The sequence below is a fragment of the Anolis carolinensis genome, chromosome 6 (assembly GCF_035594765.1).
Source record: "Anolis carolinensis isolate JA03-04 chromosome 6, rAnoCar3.1.pri, whole genome shotgun sequence".
NCBI classification, from domain to species: domain Eukaryota; kingdom Metazoa; phylum Chordata; class Lepidosauria; order Squamata; family Dactyloidae; genus Anolis; species Anolis carolinensis.
The window spans coordinates 70,828,891-70,842,977 of NC_085846.1; the positions used below are offsets into that span (position 1 = coordinate 70,828,891).

The window sequence follows — 14,087 nt, forward strand, 5'->3', positions numbered from 1 at the left end:
GAAACTAGGCAGTTTGGGTTTATATATCTGGAAAGTCCAGGGTGGGAGAAAGAACTCTTGTCTGCTTGAGGCAGGTGTGAATATTAGCATTCAATAGCCTTTCAGCTTCAAAGTCTGACTGCTTCCTGTCTGGGGAAATCCTTTGTTGGGAGGTATTTGCTGGCCCTGATTGATTCATGCCTGGAATTCCTTAGTATTCTGAGTGGCATTCAACAGAAAGGAGGAAACCATGAACGTGAACAAAATCTGGCAAACAGTATTTTAAAAAATCTCTAAAATCAGGACAGTAAATGAATAATACTCAGAAAACAGAGGAATTCCAGACATGAATCAATTAGGGGTGGCTAACACCTCCCAACAAAAGATTCCTCCAGGCAGTAAGCAGTAAGACTTTGAAGCTGAAAGGCTATTCAATTCGAATCAAGGTGGCCAATTGCAACATTCTCACCTGCCTCAGACAAATGCTCTTTCTCTCATCTTGAACATTCCACAGAAATATAAACTCCCCTTGACTAATTTCCAACAGACTTCACAACCTCTGAGGATGCCTGCCATAGATATGGGCGAAACATCAGGAAAGAATGCTTCTGGAACATGGCCATTCAGCCTGGAAAACTCACGGCAACCTAATGCCTAGTACTGCTTCCCTCTCATCCCTGTTGGATTGATCTCTTTGAGGAGAAAGGCTAGCTCCCCTGTCTCTAGCTCTGCTTTTATTTCCCTCTCTTTCTCTCCCGCCCTCCCAATCCTCTGCAGTCCTTCCCCAATCCAGGTTGAGCATCATAGATAAGAGTTGGAAGGAACTAAGAGTTGGAAGGGCCATCCAGCTCAACCCTATTCTGCCCTGCAGGGACAGATGCACACACACAATCAAAACACTCCCAACAGATGGCCATCCAGCCTGTGCTTAAAAACCTCCAGAGGACAAGACTCCACTCCAGGACAATGTATCCCACTGCCCAAAAAGCTCTTCCTGGCAGGAAGTTCTTCCTAATGTTGAAGTGGAATAGCTTTTCCTGCAGTTTGAATCCATTGTGTCTAAGGCCCCTTCCACACAGCTGAATAAAATCCCACATTATCTGCTTTGAATTGGAATATATGGCAGTGTGGACTCAGGGCCCTTCCACACAACCATATAACTCAGAATATAAAGGCAAAAAAAATCCCACAATAACTGCTTTGAACTGGGTTATCTGAGTCCACACTGCCATATATTCCAGTTCAAAGCAGATATTGTGGAATTTTTTGCCTTGATATTCTGGGTGATATGGCAGTGTGGAAGGACCCTTAGTCTCCAGAGCAGCAGAAAACAAGCCTGCCCCCTCTACAACGTGACATCCGTTCAAAGACCTAAACATGGTTATCATGCCCCCCTCAACCTTCTTTTCTTCAAGCTAAACATATCCAACCCCCTAAACTGTTTATGAAACATAAATGAATTTCATGTTTAGCCTTGCGCTCCATATCCAATAAATCTCATTATGTATGTAGATGCAAATAGAAATATTCCCAAATAAATAAAAATCCAAAATCCCAAGCAGTTCTGGTCCCAAGCTTTTTGGATAAGAGATGCTCAGCCTGTGTATTCGTCAGGCTTATAGGGAAGTTCATAGATCATGCTGTAGACCTGTTTGAAGCGGGATGACAGTGCATCTCATTTCTGCAAACCGGATATGGAGGCAACAGGTTTGTCCAGAGTGATCTGAGAGCAGCCTTTTCTTTCCTCCTGATGGCGCAGGATGAATCTGCCATGAAAAAGGGCTTGATCTCTCCTCTGGTGGAAGTGTTTACATAGGGATGTCATGCAAGAAGCATGTTATTGCACCAATGATCTGTTTGGCACACAGCAGTGCTTCTTAGCTGCATCAGTTTGTGCTTTATTTGCCATCGTCTGAGATTGGCACCAAACCTATGGAACATTTTTTTCTGTTGACAGCTCCCATTCTGGTAGCATTAATAAAGAAATTCAGTTGAGAGCCTTACAGACATGAATGAGTGATTGGTTTACAGAACAACAACATTGACTACAATGTTAGCATAGCTTAGTACCTTTATCATTGTATCAATGAATAATTTCTTGTTCCTTGGACAGGTCTCTACATAATCCTGAAATATATGTCGTTTATATTTCAAGACATATTCTTATGTGTATATTTTCCGAGGTTAACTGTGTTTCACATTTACTCCTGAAGTAGCTGGAGGGTTAGCCATGGCTTTGGTCCAGTCTACTAGTATGGATGTGAATTCCTTTCAAAGGATGTAAGTCAAGATCTGTTTAAAGCCTGCCCTCTAGTGCAGTCACTCTTACTAATTTAAGTTACTATTTTTACATAGCACTTTATGGGGATGCATAATACTAGACTGTGTGTAGGAGCAAAGAAAGAGATTTTAGAAGAGCTCATTTTAGCTATATGAAAGGCTTGGAAAATATCCACTAGGGATAACTTTGATATCTGTCATGAGAAAGTTAATTACTCAATTTTAACAAAAGATGCTATCAATAGATTCAATTAGATATAAAAAGACCCAAAGAGTAGCATAGATAAAGATGATATATTGTGGTATTTTCCACATTTATCATTTTTCAGATCAGTGTATGCTTTCTGGAACTTATGTGTAACATACTGTTATGACATAATATTTTAAAAGAAGAAATTTGGTTACTGAATCATACTTAAAGGCATTTCATACATTGATTATTGTGGAGTATACATAACTGAATAGGTATAGAACAGGAGTAAATAATTGTTCAAAATAAATATAAACGGTTTACCTCACTTATTGGTTATGTATTGTCACTACCAGGATCTTTTACTGGAATGTACAGATGACAGTGTGATAATTCATTTCTAATTAAGCCATCTATCACAGATTCTGTTTAAAATAGATAAACGGGCTGTAGTAGTATGGCTTTTTTATTTAGTCACAAATTACTTTCTGCCAAGGTGGCCTGATTGTCACCTTGTACTGGTAATTCCACTAGCTCTTTTGTCTTCTAAATTAATTTAATTGATCAGCCTATACCTCCAATGTTCTCTCAGTGCTTTCCCAACATGATTTATATGTCTCAACATTCATGTTTTGTTTCATATTGGTTGCTATTCCTGATATGACTATCTTTTATATTCTTTTCCACAAAAACTTAAGAGAGGGGTATTTTACAAGTATTCTGTCTTGTAAATTTCTTTTCACCATTTCTGATTGTATTGTCTTTGCTTGTCATTCAAATCATGTAGAACGAGGTACTTAAGTTATTAAAGAAAGAAACTGTGGGAAAGAACATTTATATTATTCCCTTTCTGTGGAGTGGTAAACACAATGTGTGCAAGAAATGAATACCTAAGCAAGGGTTAAACCTGTTTGAGTTTGGGGAGAATTATAATGTTTGACACACATGTAATGTCTTTCTATATTTTTAAAGATTAAAATGCTATACATAATTTTTAGTATAGCCTTCTAATTAAACAATTGTCTGTGGTAAACTTTTAGTTGACTCAGGAAAAGGTAGTTTCTTTAACTCTGTGTGTGGGCGTTTGCCCTTGTGGGCAGGCAGTTGCCATAAAGCACTACTCTGTTTTCTCTGGTGAACCTACCAATTCACTGGGATGGCTTCTTGTTCCATCACATTCCTTCTGCCGAATATGAAAGAAGACCCTACTTTTAACCTACTTTTTCAAATGTAATTTAATAAGTCTAATTATATAGTTTACAGTTTGTTTCTGTGAATGGTAGTAGCCCATGCAAAATGTATTTTCTAAAATGTGAGTGTGTAATTCATGTGAACTCATTAAATGTAGTGTAGGATTTACGATATGGAGAGATCATAGTACTATCAAGTCACTTTTAATGGTTCAGGAACAGAATGTTAAGGAGGATGGTAATATTTTTGCAATTGTTCTTGGTATGTCATATGATATAAATGGAACAGCCTTGGATCATGATTTTGGATGGCATGATTTTAAAATTGTGTTGTTTCAATGTCTTTGGTTTTAATGTAACTGTTTATTTTATTGTATATATGTTTATGGCCTTGAATTGCTGCCTATCTTGTAAGGCCACTCTGAGTCCCCTTTGGGGTGAGAAGGGTGGGATATAAATGAAGTAAATAAATAATAAATATCTAGGGAATGTTGTAACAATAAGGGTTAATTCAATTTCTAATTTTAATTGGTTTTATCTTAAATGCTGAAACATGTGATGCATGAAATATATGTCAAGATTGCCTATTTACAATACATAAATAATAGCAGCACTTGAATCAGGATTGTGGCGCAAAGGGGGCATTTTTTTACTCTTTCCTCTATGACATTGTTCCAGTATTGAATAACCCCTGGTGTTTATCCTGTAGGTGAACGTGTGTATGAAATCCATGTTAGGAAAAACAGCATAGGAAAAAAACTTAACTACCGTATATACTCGAGTATAAGCCGACCCAAATATAAGCTGAGACACCTAATTTTACCACAAAAAACTGGGAAAACATTGACTCCAGTATAAGCCGAGGGTGGTAAATTTCAGAAATAAAAATAGATACCAATAAAATTACATTAATTGAGGCATCAGTAGGTTAAATGTTTTTGAATATTTACATAAATCACAAATTTAAGATAAGACAGTCCAACTCTGATCAAATCATTATTCTCATCTTCTTCAATGTAAATGTGCTTATGTATTCTTTTAATAATAATAGAGTAAACTAATAAATGCAATAATAATAATAATAAGATCAGAGTGAAATAATAAATGTATTATTATTAATAATAAAAATAGAGTAAAATAAATGTAATAGTAGCAACAATAAGAGAGAAAAATAATAAATGTAATAATACCAATAATAATAGAGAAAAATAATAAATGTACCATCTATTCTCGAGTATAAGCTGACCCAAATATAAACCAACCAGGACCCTCACCCGAGTATAAGCTGAGGGGGGCTTTTTCAGTCTTAAAAAAAGGGCTGAAAAACTAGGCTTATACCCGAGTATATACAGTACTCTCCTGGTACCACAGTAAAGTTCCCTGTATTAGCTGATATTAATACTGTTTAAACTGCAGAATACTTTGACCTTGGATTTCCTGTACCATATATGGTTTGGACCTGGTGTCCTACTGAACATTTGAAAATAAAAGAAGATAAGTTGTGCTTGATAGGGTCACAAATTTTGACACAATCTTGTAGAAATTAACCAGTTTAAGAGAATCATTGGAAAATATCAGCCAAAAAAGTTTCTATAGTGGTATTGTATTGCACTCCAAAGTTATATACAGGCTATGTTAATGTCGGGACAGACTGTGGTATTCATCACAAGAACTGGGTTTCAAGATCTCCATGCTCATGTCTGACTCACTTTTTTTCTCTAAGCCACAACAAAAAAAGGGAAAGAATGGCAAAATGCAAAATTTAGGCTTTACAGGGAGCTCCATGTTAATCACCTGTTAGAGGAGTTATGCTGGTGGATCACTTGTAGAAATAGTTAATCTACAGTATGTCATTATTATGGTTTCAAGTTAGTAATACTTTATACAGACTAAACTAAAAAAATGACATTTTTAAAATATTTGTATTGATTTTTGCTTAACAGTTTCCCCTAATTTTGCTTTGTAAACTGATTCATATTGTCAATTTTTCATAAAGCATGTTAGATCAACTGTTTTTGTAGTCATTGCAGAACTTCTGTGTTAAATAGTAAATCAAAGTAATTTACACAGTAATCACAAACATGCTAATGCGGAGTGGGCAAACTATGCTGCTGTTGGAATGTTATAATCAGAGCCAGTGTAACCAGTGGTGATTAATGGTGGGAGTTGCAGTTCAACGGCTGCTTTCCAAATGTTGTTGAGTTGTAGCACCTGTTATATTTAATTATTGTTTTTATCATGATTGGACTTACAGTCTAATGGCATACAAATTGTACATCTACTCTTGCACTGTTGCAAGAGGCAGTTTTTGTCTGTCCCCTTGTACCACCTTCTGTGTTAGTTTATAGAGTCCCTAAGTTCTCTGGATCAAAGTTTAAGATATTATAGGTTAAGATAAATGTTTTGCTTCTTACTGGAGATGCTGCCTTCACCAAAAGTCTTCTTGTGAATAAAAAGGGCATGATTGAATTAAACCTATTGTGAATTGCAAAAAAAATAAATACAAATAAAAACGGTTAGTGATAAAAAAACGAACTACGATATTTACGGAGTGGAGCAATAGTAACTGATAAGAGGGAAAACCACAAAAAATAAAACGGGTTTCTTGCAGTTCTTGGCCTTCTAACAAGTTTCTGAAAAGCTACCTTTTAACAAAGCAGCCAAAAGAACCTAAAAAGGTAGCTTGGAAAATTTTCAAAAGGAGGGCATTACATAATATGAATGCAACATCTGAAAGGGCCCTACTTCTTGAACATTTATGCTTTTCCTCATTTAATGATAGTGCTGAATAGGACCATGAATGCTGATTAGTGTGAGATAATATATCTGGTTGTAGGGAGATGTCTAGAAAAATGCCGTTTAAAAAATATCTTGTTTCCAATTAGGGTTATTGAACATCGTTGTAGAATTAAAATATTATTAACTACTGTACCCCTTTGGTTTGCTGTTTTGACTGGTTCCTGTTTTAGAGACATTTAATGGTGGTACTTGTGGTTTAATTATAAGGCATGCGTCAGTCTTTGGCTTCTTTCTCTCTGTACCAGAGATCCTGAAGGATCAAATGGGGACCACAGTGCCTTTTTGTGACCTAGCATTGACTCACTAAACACCATCATGTCTACTTTGAGTGGGGAAAACCACTCCCAATGAGTTCAGCATATTACTTAATGTAATGCTTTCTCTCCAAACATCCAGACATGGAAACCAGAAGTGACCTCTGATCGCTTCCAGTTCTGATTTTGGGAGGCATTGTGGCTTACCTGGGGTGTATGGTGGCAATATATCATCCCTGTCCTCTTGCTCATACTGTTGTCCATCCTGATCTAAACAAATGTACATAATGTTTCATGTTGAGATAAGATTGCTCCTTTGAAGGGACCTCTTTTTGTCCACAATGTATTCAGAATCAGGTTATCCTGTGTTTAATTTTTTATTTCACTGCAGAGTTAATGAAAGTTCTTCTTAGAGAGTGATTATGTTGTTAGCTTGTCTGACAGTTGAAATATTTGTCCATGGCAACTGTGCAATGTCAGTGTGCACATGTCTGTATCAGTGTTTCAATGAAATTTACATAAAGAAGGAATTGAAAGATGCTGTAATATTTCAGTTATATATTTTCTAGTAAATGTTCTCAAATATATTTTTCATAGGAAATAAGGGAAGAAGAATGCAAAGCTGCCCTCAGAACTGGATATGGAAATATCAGTAAATGAACCTTCAAACTACTTGAAGAAAAATTGAAAATTTATGAGAAAAGCATAGATGAGATGATACCTCTGGAGAGGGCACTGCCAAAGGTGGTAAACTCAAATTTAATTTATTCAATGTGGGCCTTTTTGTGTATCTCTGTACAGTAATACTTGTGAAACTTCTCTGTAGCAATACAATTAAACCTTCTGTTAAAAAGGCTGTTTAAATCCTTGTTGGTTGGTACTGTTGGAACATGGAATGTTACTAGTGGTTAATAGCCACTATCTCCTATATAAAAAGGATGGATCACTCCTGGAGTTGTGAAAGTTGGTGGTACACTAGCATGTTGCTATGACTGAAATACTGAAACTGATTTGGTAAAAATACAAATAGATTCATTTCTTCACTTCCTAAAACTCAAAAACACTGAGGTGATATTTCAATGGGAAAAGAATGTTTTCAAGTTAAATAAAAAACCTGAGGAAACCAACAGCTCAACAAGCTAAAGCTGACTGAAGTGCTTATGCATTCTAGATATGAATATTGTTCACACAAGTTGTGTATTAGAAAATAAATGTATGGTGTTACAATATCATCCTCTTGTACAGCGCAGCTACCCTGCACCCAACTTTGATAATTGCAGATATATCGTAGGGGTAGTTGGTATGCAATTCCAGAGTCCTGTTCCTGCACAGAAATAATTTTTGTTTCATTTTATAATTCCTCTATGTGCTTAAAATTAGATTGTGTTCCATCACATTTTTGTTAGAGACTTGAAAGGCTTAACTTGTTGATACATAAACATCTGTTGTGGCAAAAAAAAGTGTGAAACATCTTTTATTTATTGTGTGTATTAAAGCTTAGGGAAATTCATGCCCTTGGGTATATCAAGCAAACATGAATTAGAGAATACTAGCAAAATTTCTTCCTTGGTTTACACTTCTGTAATATTCTTAAATCTTTCAGATAGTCTTCCAAATGACATCTGCCTTAATATGCAGATGAACAATGTTGTTTCAAATCAAGGACTGATGAAACTTCAGTTCCTAATTTTGGAGTTTAACATTCTGTTTACACCTCTTACTGTATCATTTGTTTGGAAAATATATCAACTGCAAGATTTATAGCTGCACAACTCATGAATGTTGATGCTACTTGAAGTTGTTGAGGAAGTACTAAATGTATTAGCTAGCATACATGTATGTATATATCCTTTCAAGTTGTGTGTTGACTTATGGAAACCTTACACATTTCATAGGGTTTTCTTAGACAAGGAATACTCAGAGGTGATTTTACCAGTTCTTTTCTCTGAAATATAGGTTGCATCACCTTGTATTCATAGACAGTCTCCCATCAAAGTATTAACCAGGACTGACTCTGTTTAGCTGCTACAATCAGTCTAACTGTGCATGTAATTGTTTAACTTCTTTATCAACATTAAAATCACATATGCATTAATTTCAATCTAAAAGAGTTTAGGACAAACTTCTAATCATGGAAACTTTGCTACTCATACAAATGAGGGATAGAATATAGATTTGCAGTGCACTGTGTAATTTGGAAGCAAGATACATTGACATATTGAGTGCTTAGTCTTCCCAGGGAGTTTTAGAAAATTGTATTTTTGAGTGATCTAACATGTGAGGACTACCAATCTTCTCCTCCAAATTACTGCTGTTCCCATTAACTAGTGATTAGCAGTATTAAATTAATAGTTACAGAAATATATTTTCATTAGTCTTACCTAAATTGCCCTTAGGACACTGTTACCAACTTATGGTGTTTCAGCATGTAAAATATGCCCATATGCTCATTTTGTATTCATGCAATATTGGAGGGAGGGGGAAAGGAATCAAAAAAAGTAATATTGACTTGCACTATGTTGGGTTTAGACATACCCTACTGTAGTTTCCTGTAATTTCACAAATCCTCAGAATCTGTCTGGCACTCACTTTAGTTGTTTGCCATTTTATATGAGGGATGCATTTTACTATGCCATTGTATATAGGACTTAAGCATCCATGGATTTGGTATGGTGGTTGGCGGGTGGGTAGAAGGAAAGATCCTGGAACCAAATCTCAGTAGCTGTCAAAGATCGTATGTAGTATTGAGGGATGTAATTATTAGCTAATTTAATTTTCAAATAAATTAGCAAGTAATTTCAGTAGTTTTCTTCCAGGTGCAAGAAAGTTGTTGAAAACTATTCAGAAATAGTGGTTGAATAAAAACTTCAGTTTTTGTGCAGAAAAACCATGTGAGATTTCTTGTGCAGAAAAGTCTTGAACTACAAAGATTCTCAACAGAAATTTTCTTTGTCAGGGTTTCCCCAAATTTGGGAACTTATTTTTTAAAAAATTATTGAATATTTTTTCATTATTTGTCATCCCTAGTATATATATATATATATTCTATGGCTTCAGAGTAGCTTTCAGTGGTCCCATCATACCCATTTAATGCATATTGAGGCATACAAACTGGCAATCCTCAGCTAAAGTATAGGTAGAACCTTTTAAAGTCTAGCTAAATTTTCTTTTGCTTTTATCTTTCCATTGTTTCTAATATCTATGCTTGTGTGTATGTTAAACTTTTAATCTGGCTATATTTTAGAGCTGTTCAAAACTCTCCTAATTCAGTATGTGTTTTAGAAGGACAGACCTGAATTACACAATATGTATTTTCTTTCTAGCCCAAAGTATAGCTTTATATTTATGGAACTAGCCTGACTATAAATAATGTACATTCTGTAATAACTTTTCATTTTGATTTACAGGTGCCTTTGGCAGTGAAAATGGGTGGAGCATCTCATGTTCTTATATGAGAAGATACCAGTTTCCAAAAGCTTCAATATTTATACTTGGAGAAGCATGGCGGGTTTCAAACGAGGTTACGATGGAAAAATTGCTGGATTATATGATTTGGATAAAACCTTAGGTAGAGGGCATTTTGCTGTTGTCAAACTTGCTAGACATGTATTTACAGGTGAAAAGGTAGCAGTGAAAGTAATTGACAAGACCAAGCTAGATACCCTGGCCACAGGACATCTTTTCCAAGAAGTTAGATGCATGAAACTAGTGCAGCATCCTAATATTGTTCGTCTGTATGAAGTTATCGATACCCAGACCAAACTTTACCTGATATTAGAACTTGGTGATGGAGGAGATATGTTTGATTACATCATGAAACATGAAGACGGTCTTAATGAAGACCTGGCAAAGAAGTACTTTGCTCAGATTGTTCATGCTATATCCTACTGTCATAAACTGCATGTAGTTCACAGAGACTTAAAACCAGAGAATGTTGTGTTCTTCGAAAAGCAAGGACTTGTGAAATTGACTGATTTTGGCTTCAGTAACAAATTTCAACCTGGGAAGAAACTCACCACAAGTTGTGGATCCCTTGCATATTCTGCTCCTGAAATTCTGCTTGGGGATGAATATGATGCACCTGCAGTGGGTAAGTCAAATTGATTTCAAATGTTATTTTGTTTTCAAACTGAGCTATTAGAATTGACAGTATGATGGATAAATTATATAATGATCTCTAGAAGGACACTTAATAATAACAATAATAATAATAATACTTTATATCCCACCACCATCTCCCAAAAGGGACTTGGGGTGGCATACCAAACAAGTAGTAGTGCAAGAATACACAAAATACAGTATACATATAACACTGTCAATTACATAAAACCAATAATATATATAAACAGCATAAAACTCCTTCTAATTTGGATAGAAATACTCAATAAAATGCAGTAGTAACTGCAGATTAAAATACAATCATATCAGTGTCGGTCACATAAAGTGCACAAGTAAGTAATGAACTGTTGTTTTAATCATGCTCAAAGGCCTGCTTAAAGAGCCATGTTTTCAGATTTTTACAATACACTTCACTATATTAGTGTAGTAGAATTAAAGTTCATGTTGATATTAATAGGTGCTTGCTGCTTAATAATATTAACAAGAATGTTATAATGGTGGGCTCAGTTCACTTGCATAAATTTGTATGTTGTGAGAAATGTAAAGGGTGTGAACATTAGTATATCTAATATTTGTCCTGTTCCTAAGTCATGTCAAGTTGTGTTGTATGAATATATGGTACATCTAGATGTTCTGGGGTATAAGCAGCCTTGAAAAAGCAGTGGCATTTTTGTATAGTTCAGCAATCAAACAACTTTGCCTATATGAGAGTTCCATAATACTTGTATTTGTAGCAATTAATATAGTCAACAAGTTAGTCAAGTGTTAATTTAATTATTGGGCCTATACCTCCACATCTGCTCTTAGTTAAAAAGAACTTTCTGCACACACATACACACCATTTCCTATTTTGATATCTGCATTCAGAAATTCATCAATAATATTATTTCATTCCTTAAACCATGCTTTTTTAAACCAGGAAATATCAAATATAGGAGAAAAGAGGAGTAATAATTTCAGTGGAGGGAGAAGTAAGGTTTCTCCATACAGCCGATGTGAGCAGTATGTGCTAGACTATTCTCAGGCGCTTAGTGTCTCTTTGTGTTGGCTCCCCTTCCAAATGCTGATACGTTTTTCTCATGCTTTTTTAGCGGGGGCGGGGGGGGGGGACTTCAGTGGTATGGTTCATAGGCAACTCAGTTTGGCTCATTTGGGGGCATTTGCTTGTGTCAGATTCCTCACCTGCCTGTGGCTTTTTCTGTTTCCAGATGTACTTTTGGTTTGGTCATGCTCTCTGTCTCTTCCAGAGACTTCTGATTAAAAAAAAAATACTCCCCATACAATAACAGCAAGCTGAAATGTTGTCTTTCTGAACAGTGCAGTAATCATTTGGCTTATGGTATCATATCATCTCAGCCAACATCATGAAGAAATGTTTTCACATTAACAGAAATAAGCCTCTGTTATGAATTACAAAAGTTGGACTGCATAGGGAAGATAATTGTGTATTTTAAATATATTTTAAAGAGAAAGAAAAAGAATGGAGTGTGGAATGGAGGACGATTCAAAAGAGTCTGCAGTATTAGAATGTTTTTGAACCCTGGGAAAGAATACAGAACCGAAACTCACAACTAAAGCAACATACATGTTGTATTGAGATGAGCCCATAAATAGCTAATGCCTCGTATGTGTTTTCCCTCCAAAGTTGCCACTCCATTGCACTAATATAAGGACATTTTGCAAGAGGGGGCAACTGTGATGTGAGACAATTTTCATCATGTGGAGGACTGTGCTTCCTGATTTTTAGCAAAAAAAATGCACCCTGGAACTGACCGCTTCCGATTTTCATGTCCAGGTTTTGGACCAATATGTATTGAAGAGCAAATAAATTATTGGGTATGTTTTGTTGGTTGTTGGGTGACTTTTCTTCTGGAAAAAAGTTTAAAGCGGTCTAGAAACTTTGGGAGCCTTTCCTTGATCAGGCTTAATTAACAAGGAATAGAATTCAAAGGGGACATACCTCTTGAATGCACTGTTGATCGTTGGGCTCATTCAACAGGCAAATGTAAATTGTTGATGAATTAATAACATTGGCTCTATTTTCTTGTTATTTTGCTAATATTTTTCATTTACTCTGGAGGTGCAGGAGCTACATGGGTTTTTAGGCTTTTTTTGTTTTGTTGACATCATTCATACTGTTTGATGTCAGAGCTAGCATAACCTCAGAAGAAGACAATGGCAAACCCCCTCTGAACAAATCTTGCCAAGAAAACCCTGTGGTAGGGTTGCCATTAAGTGGACACTGACAACAACTATGGTGTGGAAACACTAAAGCCAGGTAGAGAAGTAGATTAGAAGGTGTAGGAAGTGATGAAGATTTCTACCCTAAAGATGTTTTTTGTGGAAAAGAGTAATTTCAATTACTATAGGGAGAAGCAATTAAATCCATTATATTGATGAGGAAGAGCCTCTGACTGATTGAATACTTACAGTGTTTCCCCGAAAATAAGACAGTGTCTTATATTAATTTTTGCTCCCAAATATGTGCTAGGTCTTATTTTCAGGGGATGTCTTATTTTTCCATGAGGAAGAATTCACATTTATTGTTGAACAAAAAAATGAACATTTATTATATACTGTACAGTAGTTGTCATCACAAACCAGCATAACCAGACAAACTGTAAATCCTATCAAGAATTTCTTGTTACTACCATTATTTCCATGCACAACACTCTATGGTACATACATTTACCGATCCTGCATGCTCTGATGTTCTGTTCAGCGTTTGATGTTCTTTGCTAGGTCTTACTTTCAGGGGAGGCCTTATATTTAGCAATTCAGCAAAAGCTCTACTAGGTCTTATTTTCTGGGGATGTCTTATTTTAGGGGAAACAGGGTAATTGTTTGAAGGTCAGTAGGCTTTCCATCTCATACAGTACTTAAAAATTGACAGTTTTATGTGTTAGTGTTTTCTACTAAGTTATTTTATGTTGTATTATGAAGATCCTCAATATATTTAGAGTATATTTGTAAGACTTTTGTGAATATGATTATTTGCAAATTTGATAAACATGGTATTTGTAGGCATCATTACGTTCTCCACTGGGATTCTGTGGTCAGCTTTCAGTGGAAGGTAACCATAAAGTTGTTAGAAAACTGCCATGATACAGGATTTAAACTCGAATGAGCAGGCTAAACTGGCATGAGCACCTGAAAGCTGTCTATATGAAGATGGGGTTATTGATTAATACTTACTTGCCACATTTTTGTGTGCAATGGCAGGCAAGATCTGATAAAGAAGGTAGAGTTTTACAAACTCCATCTGGATTTCATGTC

General features: G+C 35.7%; 1 protein-coding gene across 1 annotated transcript in view; it reads left to right on the top strand.

Annotated features, from left to right (window-relative positions):
- The window catches only part of snrk (SNF related kinase), a 38,115-nt gene that overhangs the window by 926 nt on the left and 23,102 nt on the right, over positions 1-14,087 (top strand). Inside the window, exons 2-3 of the mRNA XM_008121261.3 lie at positions 7,290-7,436; positions 10,100-10,782. Of these exons, the coding sequence (XP_008119468.1) occupies positions 10,134-10,782 (649 nt within the window). The 5' untranslated portion in view covers positions 7,290-7,436; positions 10,100-10,133. The remainder of the gene's footprint in view (positions 1-7,289; positions 7,437-10,099; positions 10,783-14,087) is intronic.